General features: G+C 37.7%; 1 protein-coding gene across 2 annotated transcripts in view; it reads right to left on the bottom strand.

The window, feature by feature from the left end:
- The window catches only part of ADK (adenosine kinase), a 604,142-nt gene that overhangs the window by 301,384 nt on the left and 282,187 nt on the right, over nucleotides 1-20,571 (bottom strand). For both annotated transcript variants that reach the window (XM_008269935.4, XM_008269936.4), the window contains exons 5-6: nucleotides 16,516-16,688; nucleotides 8,718-8,826 (exon numbers count right to left, since the gene is read on the bottom strand). In XM_008269935.4, coding sequence (XP_008268157.1) covers nucleotides 8,718-8,826; nucleotides 16,516-16,688 — 282 coding nt within the window. The remainder of the gene's footprint in view (nucleotides 1-8,717; nucleotides 8,827-16,515; nucleotides 16,689-20,571) is intronic.

The raw sequence follows: 20,571 nt of genomic DNA, 5'->3' as shown, positions 1-20,571 counted from the left end.
CAACAGAAAAGTTCTTTGTTTTAGGGGAATTATCTCAGTAGGAGTAGGGAATAATTAGAGTTACACTGGAGTTGCTGAACATTGGCTCCACAGATAATCTGAAATGCAGAATTATTTGTTGTGGGGTGCTTTCTCAATGCTTTGTAAGATGCTTAGTGAGGACAGTGCTGTGGTGTAGAGGGTTAAGCCACCACCTGCAGTGTTGGACATCCACTATGGGCACCAGTTTGAGTCCCAGCTGCTCTACTTCTGATTCAGATCCCTGCAATTGCATCTGGGAAAGCAGCAGCAGATGTCCCAAATGCCCTTTACCCATGTAGGAGACCCAGAAGAAGCTCTTGGCTCCTGGCTTCGACCTGACTCAGCATTGGCCGTAGTGGCTATTTGAGGAATGAACCAACGGACGGAAGAATTCTGTTTCTCTCTCTCTCTCTCTCTCTCTCTGTAACTCTGCCTTTCAAAATAAAAAATTTTTTTTTTAAAAAAAGATGCTTAGTAACATCCCTGCCCTTTATCTACCAGTTTCAACAGTCTAGAGTCACCATAATTAGAAATGTCTCTGGAGTTTGCTAAATGTTCCTAAGGGGTAATAGTGTCCACAATTTAAGACTCCTACCATAGATGAAGCACTACTATGGGCCCACCTAACAAGTCATAAGAGCAAGAACCAAAATTTTTGTATCATATTTACTCTATGTAACTTCACTGGAATAAACCCCAAGATGATTTACAGTAATACAAAAATATCCTGCACCTAAAAAGTAAAATTCATGATATATGACAGCCAAAGACCACTAAGCATATAAACAGGCAGAAAAATACAACTTCTACTGAGGAGGACAGGCAAACACTCCAAATCACTTCATAACTGGCATATACTAACATACTACTATGGTGAAATTAAAAGTGAGGTATTTAAAAGTTACTTTAACTGGGTTTTATATGTTCTAAAGTTAAGTAGAGGCCGGCGCTGTGGCTCACTTGGATAATCCTCCGCCTGCGGCACCAGCACCCTGGGTTCTAGTCCCAGTTGAGGCGCTGGATTCTGTCCCGGTTGCTCCTCTTCCAGTCCAGCTCTCTGCTGTGGCCCGGGAGGGCAGTGGAGGATGGCCTAAGAGCTTGGGTCCCTGTACCTGCATGGGAGACCGGGAGGAAGTACCTGACTCCTGGCTTTGGATCAGTGCAGCACCAGCTGTAGCGGCCATTTGGGGAGTGAACCAATGGAAGGAAGACCTTTCTCTCTGTGTCTCTCTCACTGCCTATAACTCTCACTCACTCTCTCTCTCTCTCTCTGTCTAACTCTGTCTGGAAAAAAAAAAAGTTAGGTAGAAACAGGAAACAGAAAAATGTCCCAATACAATTCTTGAAGAATGAAACAGCAACACTGAGATGAAAAACACATTAAGCAGGATTAATGGCATAGTTCAGATATCAATTAAGAAAATATTAGGGGACTAAAAGGCACAGCAGAAGAAAGTTCGCAAAATAGAACATGGTGAGAATTAACAACAATTAAAAGAAGCTGAAGACTGAGATGAAGAAGAAGAAGAGGAAAATACAGAGCATGAGGGGTCAGCATTGTGGTGCAGCTGGTTAGGCTTTTGTCTGTGACACTGGCATCTCATTTTAGTGCTCACTCAAGTCTTGGCTGCACCATTTTCCATCTAGCTCCCTGCTGATGTGCCTGGAAAAGCCAAATAAGATGGGCCAAGTACTTGGCCCCTGCCACCCATGTGAAAAATCCACTCAGAATTCCAGGCCAGGGGAGTGAACCAGTAAATGGAAGATATCTCCCCTCCCTCCTCTCTCTCTTGGTTTCTTTCAAATAAATAAATCTTAAAAAGAAAAAAAAGAAAACATATGGCATCAGTGAGCTATGAGACAAGACCAAGTAGCCTAAAGAGGCCAAAAGGTAACTTTGAAAAAAAGAAATGCTTGAAGACAATTTAAACATAATAAATACTACAAATCCATAGATCAGTTAAAATTCAAGCACAAAAAAGTCAGACTATACCAAGTCACACCATAATCAAACTGATCAGAACCAGTAATAAATAGGAATTTTTTTAAAAAAAGATTTACTTATTTATTTGAGTCATAGCGGGAGACACACACAAACACACACACACAAAGGGATATCTTCCATCTGCTGGTTCACTTCCGAAGTGGCTGCAAGGGCCAGGGCTGAGTCAGACCAAAGCCAGAAGCCAGGAGCTTCATTCAGGTATTCCACATGGGTTCCAAACACTTGGGCCATCTTCCACTGCTTTCCTAGGCCGTTAGCAGGGAGCTGGTGCCCATATGGGATGCTAGAATCATAGGTGGCTGCTTTATTGGCTATGCCACAATGCCAGCCCCAAACAGGAATTTTAAAAGCAGCAAAGTTTGGAGGGTAGGAAGGAGATGCTAAACACAGAACAAAAGGAAGTATGCCAAATTTCTTACCAAGGGGCCCTCTCTTGGCAAAGCAGGTGAAGCTGCCATTTGCCTCACCAAAATCACATACTGGGAGTGCCAATTTAAGTACTGGCTACTCTGCTTCTGATCCAACTCCCTGCTAATGTGCTTGGGAAAGCTGCAGAAGATGGCCCAAGTGCTTGGGCTCCTGCACCTGTGTGGGAGATCACGATGTTCCTCGCTCCTGGCTCTGACCTGGGCCAGCCTCAGCTGTTGCAGCTATTTGGAGAGTGAACCAGTGGATGGATTTCTATCTCTCCACCTCTCTCTGCCACTCTGCCTTTCAAATAAATAAAGAAATGAAAATTTTATGATATCTTAATTATTTAAAAAAATTCTCATCAAGAACAATGCAAGGGATAATCATGGCTCCAGTGCTTGGGTCCCTTCCACCCACATGGGAGACCTGAATGGAGTTCCTGACTCTTGACTTTGGAATGGCCCCTATTTGGGCATCTGGGGAGAGAACAAGCAGACAGAAGATTTTTCTTTGTGTTGCTCTACCTTTCAAATAAATAAAAATCAACAAATAAAGTAAAAAAAAAAAAAAACCATTGCAAGCATGTAGACAGTAGGGCAGACAGTAGGGCAGTATCCTTGATGTAATAAAGAAGCCAACTGTTAAACTAGAACTATATATCTGGCAAAAATATTTTTCAGAAATGAAGATGAAATAAAGATGTTTTCAAACATATGAAAGCTGAAAGAATTCATTACTAGCAGATCCAAATACAAGAAATGTTTAAAAATGTCCTTTAGGCAGAAGGAAACTGATACCAGATGGAGTTCTGAGCCTAAACAAAAGGAATGAAGAGTATGGAGAAGGCAATTACCTGAGTAAAACATTCTTTTTTTTTCCTTATTATTTAAATCTCTTGAAAAAAGATAGTTGGCAATTTAAACAAAAATGATAACAATGTTTATAGTGTTTATAACACATCAGTTGTACAAGTAAACTGTTTTGTGTTGTATGTTATACGAATTATATAACAAAGTTATCTTTAAAAAGCACACAATGAAAAAATTTAAGGAGAGGGTATTTTGCCTAGTGTTTAAGACAGTGCTTGGGATACCTGAATTCAATATTGCCCCTGCCTAGGCTTAAATATGAGTGCTGCTACTGATGCAGCTTCCAGCTAATGTTTACCCTGGGAGGCAGCAGGTGATGGCTCAAGAAATTGGGTCTCTTCCATTTATGCAGGAGACCTGGATGTCAATTTCAGTCCTTCTCACCCTGAGCTGTTGTGGGCATTTGTGGAATGAATCAGCAGACAGGAGAATTCTCTCTTTCTCTGTTTCTCCCTTCTCCCTGACTCACAACACACACACACACACACACACACACACACACTCTCTCTCTCTCACACACCCCCCCCAAAAAAAACCCAAAAAAATAGCAATAACATCATAAGGGAGGATGAAGTGGAAGCACATTACTACATAAAGTTCTTAAATATATTTGAAGTCACATAGTATTACATCAAGGAAAACTGTGATGAGTGAAGGAAGTGTTGTACAAACCATAACACAATAAAAATACTATATAAACCCAAAAGAGAGCAGGAAAAAGAAAAAAGAGTATGAAGAATAGAAAAGACAAAGAGAAAACTAATATGAAGAAGATGAATTCAAATATTACCAAATTGACAACTATATTAAATAGAAATGGCATAAACATTCCACTAAAAAAGGCAGACTTTGTCAGGTTGTACCAATGATAAAAGACATATACTTTAAAAACAGACATAAGTCAGAAGAGAAAGGAAGGAAAAACATATACAATGATACCAATAACCAAAAGAAAGCTGGATTGGCTATATTAATATCAGATACAGTAAACTTCAGGACACAGTATAATGTCTGAAATAAATTAATAAATGGATCAAATAATCAATCCTACACTTTATGCACTTAACAGCAGAGTTTGAATCTTAATGAAGTAAAATTGTTAGAATGTCACAGAGGAATATACAAATCCACAATCATAGACAAAGACAAAAACTCCAGAAAATCCCAATATCTAGAAATTGAACAATGGACATCTAAGTCCCCTGAAATAATCCGAGATGCAGCTAATTCAATACTTAGAAATTTATATTACTAAGTATCTAGTTTTTTTTAAGTCATACCTAAAAAGGAAATATAAAGAACGAAAACTAAGATCAACCTGGCCTTAGATTTCTTATAAAAAGTGTGCCAGAAGTCTAAGAAATAATATCCATAAAATATTTTGTTTTGCAAAATATTAAGCCAAACGAGCTGCCGTTTATTTAAAAGCCATAGGAGGTAAATAAAAAAGCTCAAGAAGGGAGGCACTGAGTCGTTCCTATTGAAAGAAAAAAAAAGTTTAATGATAAAATGCAGCCAATTAATGTATAATTAAAATAAAACAAAGAAATGAGAAAGCTGTGATAAAATCATTGGTGGAAAGCATCCCTCATTTAAATATGGAATTAAAACTTAAGAAATATGGCTATAGAACAAAATGCAAACACTAGAAATGTAAAAAATATAGTAAAAATTTACCAACATCAAAAGGTGGGATGAAACATTGTAAAGATCTGATGATTGTTGATAGCTCTTGTCTCTACTGTTGAGGAACAGTGCTTTGTTCTTCATACTATTTGTGGAAGCCTTTACTTAGTGTAGGGTTACTCTTATGGGTATAAAGTAAACTGAAAATAGATCTTTGTAAAAATTAAGAGTGGGAGTAAGAGAGGAAGGAGGAAGAAGGGTGGAAGCATGGAAGGGAAGGAGAATAGGGAGGGAAGAATCACTATGTTCCTAAATCTGTATATATGGAATACATGAAAATTGTATATCTTAAAATCAAATTTTTAAAGAAACATTATAAGTAAGTTTTGTCGAATTTCTTAGCAGATTAACAGTGCTTATAAAGAAATTCATAGTTGCGAAAAAGTAATGGCTCCAATATTCTAATCTTTTTTCATAAGCCTTTTCTAAATACCATAGTCTTAGAATTTTAGTTTAGGAAACATCACTTCTTGAGAAGAAACAGATACAAGGCAATCTGATTCTAAGGTGAAGGGCATCTGAGAATGATGTTTTCAAAAACATAATTAGACACCCTCACCAGTAATTCCTAATCACCTGCTAACAAAGAATTTGACAATCTAGTCTAAACACGAAAAAAACTGAGTTTACAAAGCATAAATGGCACACTTGCTTGGAAATACAAAAAAAAAACCAAAAAACCATAAACTTCAGTATTTTATTTAAATTAACAGAATGTTCCTATTATATTCAATTTCAGTTTTTTATGGGAGAGTTTCTGACGTGAATTTATTCACTGTACTATTTATTCATTGTGAAGAAAATGATTAACGTTTTCAATTTTCTTAATGCTGCTGATCATTACTAGTGGTGGGAAGAAATATAGCTGAATATATTGAGCTAGCTGATTTTATGTAATGCAGACAGATATCTTAATTATGGACTTCGTTAAATAAAATGAGTTGTTTCCTTAGATCAGCAATTTTTTAGACATGAAGAGCTGCCAGAATTTCAACTTGTTTGACCTCACTAATCTGCAATGATAATGGAAGATTACCAATCCTACAATCCTTGAAAGAATGCAGAATCCCACCTGATTCATGGTTTGTTTTTGTTGGCTGCTTATTTTATTTGCTTATTTTCCAGAGATTTATTTTATTTATTTGAAAGAGAGTTAGAGAGACAGATAGAGATAGGGGTGGGGGTGGGGAGTCTGTCCATCCACTGGTTCACTCCTCAAATGATCCCAACAGCTACAGCCAAGCTGATCGGAAGCCAGGAGCCATTAGTGGTGAAATGAATGCTAAGTGGAGTAGTCAGGACTTGAACCAGCACCCATATGGGATGCTGGCCCTATGGGTGCTGCAGGCCACAGCACCGGCTCCCCAGCCTGATTTCATAGTTTGAACATATACTCAGACAAGGCCAGATGCATCTCATTTCTAAATATTCTGAACCAAAGAATTATACATTTACAAGAACTAGAAAATATTTTTGTGGAAATAACACTACATTTCAGAGAAGAGTCACAGATTTTAATGATTAAGAATTATATTCTTAGGGCTGACACTGTGGTGTAGCGGGTAAAATTGCCGTCTGCAGCACTAGCATCCAGTATGGGTGCCAGTTGGAGAACCAGCTGCTCCACTTCCAATCCAGCTCTCTGCTATGGCCTGGGAAAGCAGCAGAAGGATGGCCCAAGTCATTAGGTCATTGCATCAGAGTGGGAGATCCAGAAGCTCCTGGATCCTGGCTTCGGAATGACCCAGCTCCAGCCATTGCAACCACCTGGGGAATGAACCATCAGATGGAAGATCTCTCTCTCTCTCTCTCTCTGTGCCTCTCTGTAACTTTGCCTTTCAAATAAATAAATAAACAAATCTTGAAAAATAAAGAATTATACTCCCAGTTTTTAGCCAAATAAGTATCTGTTGCTTATTCACAAGAATATGCACACAGTATCCTAGGTATCCAATATGAACTTACTATTTTCAGAACTATTTTGAAATAACTTAAGCACTGACAGGGTAGATTGAGTTGGCACTGTGAAGAAGGATTCTTTTCATAAAATTGTTGAATATATAAATTGCTCTAAAGCTAAGAGCTATTCATCATCATCAGAGATATCAGCTGGAATCTATTTTGTTACTTCTGGGTGATTACACCACACAAATTTCAAAAATAATCCAATTTTCCTTACTAATCTGACCAAACTGATCAATCTATGCTTTACACAAAAATTAGACTTTTAAAATTCAATACTTAATCCAATTATAAAAATACCATGTACTCACTATGTCCAAATAGGTAACAGCACATAATTAGTAAAACCATGAAGTTGTTTGTAACTTGGATGTATGGTTCTATAAAAATTCCATTGATCTGAAGTTGGCTTTTACATTATATAATCATTAAATCTATGAATTGTTTTCAGGTAGGCATATAATTCTGGAGCAAACTAGTTTGTTCTGAAGTGCAGCTAGTTGTAATTATCAAATTAAAAATATTTTTTCATCATAATATATCATCTCTCACAGTTAACATGGAAAACTTCCATAAATCATGCCAAATATTAAACCACATGCCCTCTGAAAATCAGACTTGCAAACTTAAGATGGTTTGAAACAGTACATAAATCCCCCCAATAAATCATGTTATGAATATGCACTATACCAGGATTTTAATGAAAAATTTGACAGTTTTGAGAAATAAAAGAAAATGGAAAGAACATAAGGGGGAAAAAACATGAACTGTTGAAATGTTTTTCTCAAATACTGGCAGAAGAGATAGCATAGCTTTCCACTATGTAATCTTCTCATTGCAAGCATTTATTTGACAGTTATAAAGGGGTAGGATTTGCTATACAGAGGAATCAATAACAGTGTTGTGAAGCCTACAGCAGTGCCCATAAACTTCCTGTAGGAGACATTAACACTAGGCTGAAAGAAATAATTATATTTTCAATAAACATGTTCGAATTGGATAATCAATTTTTTACATGTCTTACCAGCTGTTTCAATAGCACAGGTAGTGGAATGGAAGCAGCTGTTATACCAAAACCACATATTATATGCATATGAGGGGCTTTTAATTTTTCATAGGTATCTACTTATTTGTGAGCAGCCACATTTAACTCATATTAAATAAAAACAAGGTAATCATGGGGTGATTAATTCAGGGGAATTTTTAATACAGTCCTATTTTAGAAATGAATTCTTAACTAATTATTTTTATGTCAGAAGACTTAATAATTCAAATTACATGCTGCCCTTCCTCGCAGATTTAAGAGATTTGTCACAATCAATGTTTCTGAAATATTAAATTAAAAGGTGTCATGGTAATTACTATGGAATAAATAGCAATTAAGAGTTCTTTTAGGCAAATAAGCTCAAACATTTTGCAGTGAATATTTAAACTATTAATATTTTTCACAGAATGCATGCATCATTCACAATATGTTACCTAAAAATAATTCTAAAGACATTAAGAAACTGATTTAATAGCACAGAATTCTGTGCTTGGTTGAGAAGCACCTATGTATAAAGTATTCAAAGAGGTAGAGTTGAAGGTAAATAACACAAATTTTGATTCATGTAGAGATCATATTTCTGTTCTGTATTTATAATAGTGAATATAACATGTTTTGAGATAGGTAAACAAGAGACAATTATTTAAAAATGTTTATCAGCAAACAACTATAACCTATGATATTAAGGCATACCAGGAAATCTGAATTAAATACTTACGGCTATATAACAAACTCTTGCTTTTTCTACCAACATCCAGTTTTTCTCCAGGTCAAGATGTTTTTCCTTTTTATAACAATTGGCAGCAGCAAGATTAGCTATAAGGGACCTAAACCAACCAAAGAAAAAACAAAAAGATTTTACTCCTTTTTTGGCTTACTCTGTCATATATTTTTTTATATATTAGTTAATTGGCAATGTCTTTTGTAATTTTCATTTACATGTTAATTATTGATTTTTCAAAACTGATGCTACTTTTAAATGAATGTAAATAATATTAGTTTTGTTTTAAATACTTTCTGTATTTCAAATAAATAAATAAATCTTAAAAATACTTTGAATACTTTCTGTATTCAAAACAGCAGCTGGTTGGCCAGCGCCATGGCTCACTAGGCTAATTCTCCACCCGCGGCACTGGTACCTGGGTTCTAGTCCCAGTTGGGGTGCTGGATTCTGTCCCGGTTGCTCCTCTTCCAGTCCAGCTCTCTGCTGTGGCCAGGGAAGGCAGTGGAGGATGGCCCAAGTGCTTGGGCCCTACACCTGCATGGGAGACCAGGAGGAAGCACCTGGCTCCTGGCTTTGGATCGGTGCAGCTTGCCAGCCGTAGCAACCATTTGGGGGGTGAACCAACGGAAGGAAGACCTTTCTCTCTGTCTCTCTCTCTCACTGTCTAACTCCGGCTCTCACAAACAAAAAAACCACCAACTGGTATTTTGAGAAAAAGGAATTTAAGTTTTATTTTAAGCATAACCTACATTTATTAAATTTAAATATTTATTTTAAATACAATTGAAATATAAGATACCTTATATTTTAAAACATAAGGTATCATATTTTAATAGTTCAAAATAGTTAACAAATAAAGCTATTAAGTCATTCTGCAGAAGGAAATTTTTGCAAATAAACAATTATTTGGTATAGTGAAAAAATATCTTCATAAAAATAAGTATCAACATACACTAATTGACTATTTAATCTAATGCTTTGGAAGTCAAGTATGGGAGTAATTTTGTAAAACACACATATAAGCATAGACCATATTTGCTATGAAGAATTAATTTGCAAGCCATTACATTTTAAGGACTGGAGTCAATTAGATATTAGTTTCTATAGTTGAAAACTCCCTGGGCTGGTCCAGTTTTATAGCTAGAAAATCTAAGCAGGACACTACATTCAAAATTCTGTTATGAATGCCATGTAGATCAATAATTATACTTAATAATTATTTATATTTCATATAAATTGATAATTTCTTCCTCAGTTTATAAAACTAATTGTCAATTTTTTTAATTAAATGGTAACAGTTATAGCTTATTTTAAAAAGTCACGTCATCATTTTGAGACATTGATAATGTTTTTTTGATAATGTTTAATTCCTGTTAAAAAATAAGAAAATATTTTCAAAAACTTATTTCCATTTATTTATATGCCAATTTACCACTGAAGGATATGTATTTATGTTCAATTAAATGAAGGAAACTATACATCCATGTGCGGGGCCAGTGCTGTTGTATAGCAGGTAAAGCCGCCTGCCGCACCGGCATAACAAATGGGCACCGGTTCGAGTCCTGGCTGCCCCACTTCCTAACCAGCTCTCTGCTATGGCCTAGGAAAGCAGCAGAAGATGGCCCAATTCCTTGGGCCCCTTCACCTGCATGGAAGACCCCGAAGAAGGTCCTGGCTCCTGACTTCAGTTTGGTGCAGCTCTGGCCATTGAGGCCAATTGGGGAGGGCACCAGCGGATGGAAGAACTCTCTCTCTCTCTGTCTCTCCTTCTCTCTGTGTGTAATTCTTTCAAATAAATAAATAAATCTTAAAAAAAATACATTCATGTGCAAAATAAGTACACTATAAATTTAAGAAAGTCCTGTTTTGAAAATATTTTAGTAATCATAACTTCAGGAAAATCTTGATTAAAATGGTCACTAAATAAAAGCAAAACTTCTGGTACTAGCTATTAAACTTTGTGGTTAATTTTTAGTTTACTTTCACTGTATTTGAAACAGAGATGACAGAGATCTTCGACATCCTGGTTTACTCCCCAAGTACACCCAACTGCAAGGGCTGGACCAGGCCAAAGCCAGGAGCAGGGAACTTAATCTAGGTCTTCTACATGGTTGTCAGGGCCCCAGTAGTTGAGCCATCCCACAGTGCACATTGGCAGGAAACTGGATTAAGAAGTACAGGAGCCAGGATTTGAACCAGGCACTCTAACATAGGATGCTGACATCCCAAGTGGTGTCTTAACAGCTTTTCTAAGTGCTCATACCCTTTGTTTTGAAAATAATTACTTTTGGTAGTAAACTATAGTTTGTTCAAAAGAAAAAACTCAGACATTTTTACTATCCCAGTGTATCTGATGCTGAGTTTGAAGACTAAGAACCTGGATCAAGGATACTGCATTAACCATTTTGATTTTTAAGTTTCAGATGGTGGTAGCAAAGGTAGCAATGGTTAATAGCTCTTAACTAAAACAATTTATCCAACTCCACAAGCTTTCAGAATTTGGACGATGAGTAATTGAGAGTTATTCTCTAGTTTCTGACTTCTAATGTCATCTGAACCATCCTGATCACCATAATCATAATACTAGTATACATAATATTATCATAACTGCTGTTTAAAATAGGAATTTGGCATACCAAAACAATTCAGCAACTTTACTCAAGCCTGAGTAGTATCACAGGCAATTCTTGACCCATATTTCATTAACTGGAAAACTTTGCACTTCCAGATTAAAATCAGTTTTAAGAAACTGAAAATGGCAGAGGCCTCAATCAGCATATTTCAATGTTTAAATAATGAATGTTTTTATTTATTGAAATCTTAAAATAATATTATACACAAAAAATGAAGCTAAAGGAAGGATCTGAAAATGACTTTGATATACTAATTATTTTTTCTATACTTTATAAGTCTCTAAGGACACCAAAATTCATTTTTTTCTGATCCTCTAAAATATCTTTTTTAAAAACTTTTATTTAACAAATATAAATTTCCAAAGTACAGCTTATGGATGACAGTATTCCCCCCCCCCCAATAACTTCCCTCCTACCCGCAACCCTCCCATCTCCCACTCCCTCTCCCAATCCATTCACATCAAGATTCATTTTCAATTATCTTTATATACAGAAGATTAATTTAGTATATATTAGGTAAAGATTTCAACAGTTTGCACCCAGATACACAAAGTGTAAAGTACTGTTTGAGTACTAGTTATAACATTAATTCACATTGTACAACACATTAAGGACAGAGATCCTACATGAGGAGTAAGTGCACAGTGACTCCTGTTGTTGACTTAACAAATTGACACTCTTCTTTATGGCGTCAGTAATCTCCCTAGGTTCTTGTCATGAGTTGCCAAGGCTATGGAAGCCTTTTGAGTTCGCCGACTCCAATCTTATTTAGATAAGGTCATAGTCAGAGCGGAAGTTCTCTCCTCCCTTCAGAGAAAGGTACTGCCTTCATTAATGGCCTGTTCTTTCCACTGAGATCTCACAGAGATCTTCCATTTAGGTTTATTTTATTTTATTTTTTTGCCAGAGTGTCTTGGCTTTCCATGCCTAAAATACTCTCATGGGCTCTTCAGCCAGATCCAAATGCCTTAAGGGCTGATTCTGAGGCCAGAGTGCTGTTTAGGACATCTGCTATTCCATGAGTCTGCTGTGTATCCTGCTTCCCATGTTGGATCATTCTCTCCTTTTTAATTCTATCAGTTAGTATTAGCAGACACCAGTCTTGTTTATGTGATCCCTTTGACTCTTAATCCTATCATTATGATCAATTGATCACTTTGACTAGTGAGATGACACTGGTACTTGCTACCTTGATGGGATTGAATTGGAATCCCCTGGCACGCAAAACTCTTATTTAATTTAATAAAAATAGTGACACTATTTGGTTTTAAAAATTTCTGGCAATATAATATAATCATTCTGTCTTTGCAATCAGCTGAAATTCTAAAGGCAATGACAATATTGATGAAAGTTTTATCATCATTATTATAAATAACTATATAAATAAATATCTAATATAAATATATAAATAAATATATAATAAGAAATTAAGCATATGTAAACTCTCAAACCAATTTTTAAACATTTTTGGTCTCTGGATGATTGCAGGCATGAGGGTGGTTATGGGGTAAAAAGCTGCTATAATCCAAAAGTTGTACTTTGCAAATTTATATCTATTAAATAAAAGTTAAAAAAATTTCACAGTAATTATATTTTACTACATGAATGTCCAATGTTTTATATTAGTGATTTACTATATTTTACATATCCTATAAGATAAATACTATTTTAAAGTACATTCAAATTCATAACAAATAATTTAAAGAATAGATGTATGAACTCACCCAGGAGGAAACTTATTTTGTTTAATGAATCCTTTTGATAAGAAATACTTCTAGTGTTCCAGACAATCTTTATCTTTGTATTTTGAAATGTACTGCCCATTGTCTGTTTCTAGCAAATTAATATAAATAGTTATTTAGGGATATTCTAATCCAAATTCCTGCCAATAAGGACAAATTCCTTTGTTCTCTCAGTGTCATCTTTCCAGCTCACTGGAGTCTTCCAGATCACAGCCCTCATGGACACCTTGGACAATCACATACTGCATCTCCTTTTGATGGACACTAGCCTTTTCAGCCAGATGACCTCCATGCTGGGATTCTCCTTATTTTTCACATTCTTTTACTATAGGAGATTCTGAATATGTAATTTAGATTCTCTTCTTTTAAACAATGTGATTATAACTATCAGATCAAAGTGAAGTTGTATTTCTGGCACTTGTTGAAGGGTTTTCTGCTAACATACCCTACAGAAACTGTCAAAGGCAACAAGATCTAATAGATGAGAGAGATCAACTCTTGTCTTTGTGTTTCTAAACATTTTCCTGGTTCATTTACTAATATAATTAATGATTCTTAATTTGTGTAAATCCTCTTTTGGAACCAAATTTGTTTTATTGATGAAAATAATATCTGCCAAATAAAGTTGCCAAGTGGTTTCATCAATAAAGCCATTAGATTTTTCTTCTCCTGAATGTGTTAATCCAGATTTTGAATTCCCATTGCATACCATCGAGAGAAATATCACTCCTTAATTCAGCATCAACCCAAAACACAGAAGCCACCATATGAGCATTTGCTAACCCAGTGGTATTTAACAAAATATCATCAATTTCCCTTTCTTCTGCATCAAAATTCTTGACAGCACTGATGACACTGTTTTTCAATGAACAGCAGAGCTGTTTCCAGGTTCCAGCCACTTTTCACAGAGCTGTTCACCTTGGCTAACAACTAAGGATTTCTCCACTGTACTTCCTTTCCCAAAGTCATTTACTACTTTCTGATATTGTTTACTATGTTTACATCTGCCATGTTCCACTTCGTCATTCATCCACAACTCGTAAAACCTTGTAGCATCTGGCCAATAACACATACCTCCCTAAGTGGGTCCAAGACCTTCTCTAACTATGCTTTAAAGTTTTAGTTTAGTTATTTAATAATTACTGTCCATACTGATTCTGAGTATCCAGAATACACTCTGTTGGAGGACAATCAGTGAGCCAAAACAAACAGAATGAGGAAAGGGAATTAACAAATGACAGGGGAGAGAAGGGAAGAAACAGAAAGGAGGATAAAGGCAGAAATAAAGGTGAGGAAGAAGGGAATGGGAAGGAGACAGAAAATGGAAGGAGAGATGATAAAGTTGGGGCTGGCGGTGTGGTACAGAAGGTGAAGCCCCAGCTTGTGCTGCAGGCATCTCATATTGGAGTGCTGGTTCAAGTCCCAGCTGCTCCATTTCTGATCCAGCTTCCTGCTAATGTACCTGGGAAAGCAGCAGAGGATGGCCCAGGTTCTTTGGACCCTGCCACCCATATGGGAAGCCAGGATAGAATTCCTGGCTCCTGGCTTCAGAAAGGCCCAGAGCAGGCTGTTGTGATTATTTGTAGAGTGAACCAGTGAATAGAAGATACCTATCTCGGCCGGCGCCGCGGCTCACTAGGCTAATCCTCTGCCTTGCGGTGCCGGCACACCGGGTTCTAGTCCCGGTCGGGGCACCAGATTCTGTCCCGGCTGCCCCTCTTCCAGGCCAGCTCTCTGCTGTGGCCAGGGAGTGCAGTGGAGGATGGCCCAAGTGCTTGGGCCCTGCACCCCATGGGAGACCAGGAGAAGCACCTGGCTCCTGCCATCAGATCAGTGCGGTGCGCCAGCCGCAGCGCGCCAGCCGCGGCGGCCATTGGAGGGTGAACCAACGGCAAAGGAAGACCTTTCTCTCTGTCTCTCTCTCTCACTGTCCACTCTGCCTGTCAAAGAAATTAAAAAAAAAAAAAAAAAGAAGATACCTATCTCTCTGTCTCTGTCTCCCTCTCCATTTCTGTCACTCAGCTTTTTAAATTAAACAAAAAATAAACCCAAAGAAACGCAAAATTTTGGTGAGTCATTATTTAAAATGAAATAATTTTGAATGATTCTAATAATAACTAGGAAAGTTATTTTATCTTTCTTTTGCAAAAAAGGAAAAAGTCCACTCTGTTACAATATTAATGTTAGTAATGAATGAATATACTAAAGGAATACCTCCATATAGCTACAAAAGAACAAACATAACCAATGCAAGTAAGGCCACAAGAGACAGATTCCAAGTTTAGATGAAGAATTTTCTAGTAAGTAGTTATACAGAAACATACTAGGTTGTTTCTTGGGTGGTACATTACCCAAAACTAAAGCTGATTAATAAATAGATGACTGTTTCTTAGAAATGTTTTAGATGACCTAATTCATGAGATTGGATATTATGTAGCACTGTAAGTATGTAGAATATGTACACATGGGGGTAGATATTTGGCATAGCGCTTGAGCTGCTACGTTGTATGTCCATGTCCCATACTGGAGTGGCTGGGTTCAAGTGCCAGCTCTGTTTCCAATTCCATTGCCCTGATAATGCAGGAGGCAAAAGATGATGGCTCAGGTGCTTGAGTCCCTCTGACCCATGTTGGTGTGTGAGACTGAGTTTTGGGCTTCTGAAGATCATTCTTTGTCCCTGTGTTTTTATCTTTCAAATAAAAATAAACTGATTTAAAGATATTGTGGTACAGTGAGTTAAGCAGTTGCCTGCAGCACTGTCTTTCTATGCGGGCGCCAGTTCGAGTCCCAGCTGCTCCACTTCCAATCCAGCTCCCTGCTAATGCACCTGGAAAAGCACGAAGGGTAGCCCAAGTCCTTGCGCCCCTGCACCCATATGGCAGGCCCAGATGAAGCTTCTGACTTGTGGTTTTGGCCTGTCCTAGTCCTGGCTGTTGCAGCCATTGGTGAATGAACCAACTGATGGAAGGTCTATGTCTCTCTCTGCCTCCCCCTGCCCTATAACTCTGCCTTTCAGATTAAACACAAAACAGATAAATACACATTCATGAAAATTCATATTTCATTCTCAGAATATGGTAAAAGAAAAATTCTTTCTATTCCAACTTCGACAACAACCTAGAACAAGAAATTAAGCAAAACATTTTCCTTTTCTAAGTATAAAAAGTAGAGATGGACTAGATAAATTCACTTTCATTCTATTATGCCTTACAAATTCAACAGCAGGTTCAACAAAAGTAAATTTTAAAACAAAAAAGAAAAAAATTGTATAAGGAAAAAGGGTTATTGAACACTAAAAGCAATGATAAACATGAGGTAACAATTCCAAATTCAAACTGGACTTGAGATTTTAGCAGTGTTTTATGCAGCCAATTAGAACTGTGTTAGTGTCAGTACTCGTCCTGGAATCACACTGACCTGTTGTCACCAGTGATGCATGCAGCGCAAGTGCCTGTTGGCTGCTCATTCTGCTCATAGTAATGAGCATCCACATGGGCTTCAGCAGCTTTTCTCTTCAGAATCTCCCCAAATTTATCTATCCCAATGCATCCAAAAAATGTAGCTGCTTTGTGTGGCTGTTGAATCATCCACTGAAAAATAAGAACATACATTATTTAATGGGTCATAAAATGGTACACATCATTCAGGATTCTGCCATGGATAGTGTCATGAAAAGGATGCCTTGTGAGAAACTATAGTTAGTATGAATGGAATTTCAATTCTGTACTAGTATTTGTAACACACATGATGTAACAACCATGTAAAATCTTATACTACATTGGGTGAGAGAAAAGAGGCATATAGATTAAGGATTCTGAAAGAAAACTAACATAGATCTTTTTTTAAAATTTTATTTATTTATTTATTTATTGACAGGCAGAGTGGACAGTGAGAGAGAGAGAGAGAGAGAGAGACAAAGAGAAAGGTCTTCCTTTGGCGTTGGTTCACCCTCCAATGGCCGCCGCGGCCAGCGCGCTGTGGCTAGCGCACCGCGCTGATCCAAAGCCAGGAGCCAGGTGCTTCTCCTGGTCTCCCATGGGGTGCAGGGCCCAAGCACTTGGGCCATCCTCCACTGCACTCCCTGGCCACAGCAGAGAGCTGGCCTGGAAGAGGGGCAACTGGGACAGAATCCCGCGCCCCGACCAGGACTAGAACCCGGTGTGCCAGCACCACAAGGCAGAGGATTAACCTTTTGAGCCGCGGTGCTGGCCACTAACATAGATCTTAAGTGAAATGCTTGCTTAGATGGCACAATAATAGTAACTCCCAATGTAAGTTGTACGGCATTATTATAAAAAGCTCAGAATCTAACTTGAAAGCCAGATTCAAATCCTGCTTCTGCCACTTATTTAATAAGAATATGTCACTTAACATCTCTATTCCTCATCTTTAAAATAGGGATACAATTATAAATACAGATTAGTAGGTTGTTGAGGATTTTAACTGAAATAATTTAAGTTGATTTAATTTATCACTGAGGATAGTATCCAGCACATAAATACTTAATGTTAATTGTGTTTGTCACTATTATTGCTGCACTTGTAAGTAATTCATAAATAAAGTTAAGATATGCTTATGTCTAATGAATTCTTTTAAAAACTCAATAGTGTTAAAAATTCTAATTGCAAACATTTTGTTTCATTAAAATGATCTCAGAAATGAATATTTTGGTAAAAAAGGCACTAGATTTCTTTTAAAATGCGTTCTTTTTACTGACTTGAATAATTATATCTCATAACAAGACCAAATTGCTAAGGGTTCTAATACTTAACAAGCAATTCTAAAGTTTTCACTTATTTTTTTTTTAAATACTTATGCTTGGTTAACTATTCAAAGTCAAACGATATCAAGAAAGATTCGGCAAAATTTATCTTTAAAAATATTGGAGGCCGGCGCCACGGCTCACTAGGCTAAACCTCTGCCTTGCGGTGCCGGCACACCGGGTTCTAGTCCCGGTCGGGGCGCTGGATTCTGTCCCGGTTGCCCCTCTTCCAGGCCAGCTCTCTGCTGTGGCCAGGGAGTGCAGTGGAGGATGGCCCAAGTCTTTGGGCCCTGCACCCCATGGGAGACCAGGATAAGTACCTGGCTCCTGCCATCGGATCAGCGCAGCCACCGGAGGGTGAACCAACGGCAAAGGAAGACCTTTCTCTCTGTCTCTCTCTCTCACTGCCCACTCTGTCAAAAAAATAAAAATAAAAAAATAAAAATATTGGGGTATAAAAGAAATGCATATATACCAAAGTGGTAAATGAATGAGAGAACAAAGAAAGAAGTAACAAAGAGAAAATTACAGGGGTATGATACAAGGACTCCCTGAAACCTGGCAACTCCACTCCCAGGTATTTCCATTGAAGACCCATGGCTATAAACCCAAAACAACACAGGCAGTAGTATTCAGTGAGACATGATTTGTAATGGCAAAATGGTAGAAGCAATATAAAAGTAAACCCACAGAAGACTGGTAGAATAAACTATGATTAAAAGCACTCAACAGTCATCAAAAAAAATTGAACAAAACAAGAAAAAGCTCTTTAGAACAACCTATCCATATGGAGTAATTTCAAGGATACTGTGAAGTTAAAAAAAGAAGTTCAAAGATACTTTGCTTGAGAAACAATAAAAATTAAGAACCTATATATTCTTTCAAAGCAAAAGGGGAAAGCTTCAGGACATTGGGTCTGGCAATGATTTCTTAGATATGACACCAAAATCACAAAGAACAAAAGCAAAAAAATCAATAAATGGGAGTATATAAAACTTAAGAACTTCCGCATGTCAAAGAAAATAATCAATAGAGTGAAAAAGCAATTTCTTCCACATCATTTAGTGGAAGCAAAGTTAGGAACTAGAGCATTATGGAACTTCTGAAACTCAACAACAACAAAATTAACCAGTCAAAAAATGAGAAAAGGATTGCTGCTTCAAAAGGTTAGTGAAGATGTGGAGAAGTTACAATCCATTTTCAGTGTTGGTGGGAATGGAAAGTGGTACACCGCTATGCAAAACAGCATAGGAGGTTCCTCAAAAAAATTGTAGATAAAATTAGCTTATGATTAAGGAATCCCACTTCCAGGTATATATATTCTAACGTACTCAAGGAAGGATCTTGAAGGTATTTACACGTTCATAATAGATTCTTGCACATCCACGTTCACAATAACCAAAAGGTAGAAGCAACTTAAATGTCCATTAATAATTACGTGGATAAAGAAATGTGACACAGGGGTCGGCACTGTGGTGTAGCAGGTAAAGCTGCCTCCTGTGACCCTGGCATCCAATATGGGCACAGGTTTGTACCCCAGCTGCTCCATTTTTGATCCAGCTACCTGCTAACAGCTGGGGAAAAGCAGCAGGAGATGGCCCAACTACTTGGGCCCTTGCCACCCACATGGGAGACCTAGATAAAGATCCTAGCTCCTGGCTTCAGCCTGGCCCAGGGCTGGCAACTGAGGCTAACTGGGGAGTGAGTAAGTGGATAGAACATCTCCATCTCTCTCTCTCTCTCTCTCTCTCATCACAAAGGAGAAACAAGAAACATGGTTAGCAAACACTGGGGGTAGGGGAAGGAATTTAATGTTTAGTACAGTTTAAATGTTGCAACATAAACAAGTTCTAGAGATCTGCTGCTAGACTATGTGAACAAGTCCTACATTTTAAAACTCCAAGCCAGCGAGTAGTAAACAGTGTGATGAAATCTTGTACCTTTGCACTCTGAACAGGATGTAAGGCATCCCTTTGTCTAGTGCAGCCATACTGAATATAGTATACCTGCCATTAGTTACTTAGTAGCCACCCTAGTAATCAGAGAGTTGTTATATGACAGTGCTTGTGTTCAATTAACCTATTTTACTTAATACAATGGCCCCAAAGGGCAGCATTGTAGAGGTGGCAATTTTATTATAGTATTTACCATAATAGTGGTATTTTATTTTATTAAATTAAAAAATATTTGTTTATTTGAAAGGCAGAGTAGAGAGGGCCAGAAGCAGAGAGAGAGAGAGAGGTCTTCCCTCTGCTGGTTCACTCCCCAGATGGCCTCAATGCCCAGAGCTGCGCTGATCGGAAGCCAGGAGCCAGGAGCTTCCTCCCGATCTCTCATGAGGGTGCAGGAGCCCAAGGACTGGGGCCATCTTCTACTGCTTTCCCAGGCCATCGAAAAGAGCTAGATCAGAAGTGGAGCAGCCAGGACTGCTAGCACCCATATGCAATGCTGGCACTGCAGGCAGCAGCTTTTCCTGCTACGCCACAGTGTCGGCCCCAATAGTGGTATTTTATTGCTATCGTAGGTAACTTCTCATGTGCCTGATTTACCTTTTTTTTTTTTTTTAAAGATTTACTTATTTATTTGAAAGGCAGAGAGAGAGACAGACAGACAGACAGAGATCTTCCACCTGCTGGTTCACTCCCCAAACGGCTGCAATGGCTGGAGCTAGGCTGATCCAAAGCCAGGAGCCAAGAGCTTATTTTGGGTCT

Source organism: Oryctolagus cuniculus, chromosome 15, assembly GCF_964237555.1.
Source record: "Oryctolagus cuniculus chromosome 15, mOryCun1.1, whole genome shotgun sequence".
Classification (NCBI taxonomy): domain Eukaryota; kingdom Metazoa; phylum Chordata; class Mammalia; order Lagomorpha; family Leporidae; genus Oryctolagus; species Oryctolagus cuniculus.
The sequence above is the reverse complement of the archived record's forward strand: the minus strand, read 5'-3'. Positions and strand labels throughout refer to the sequence as shown.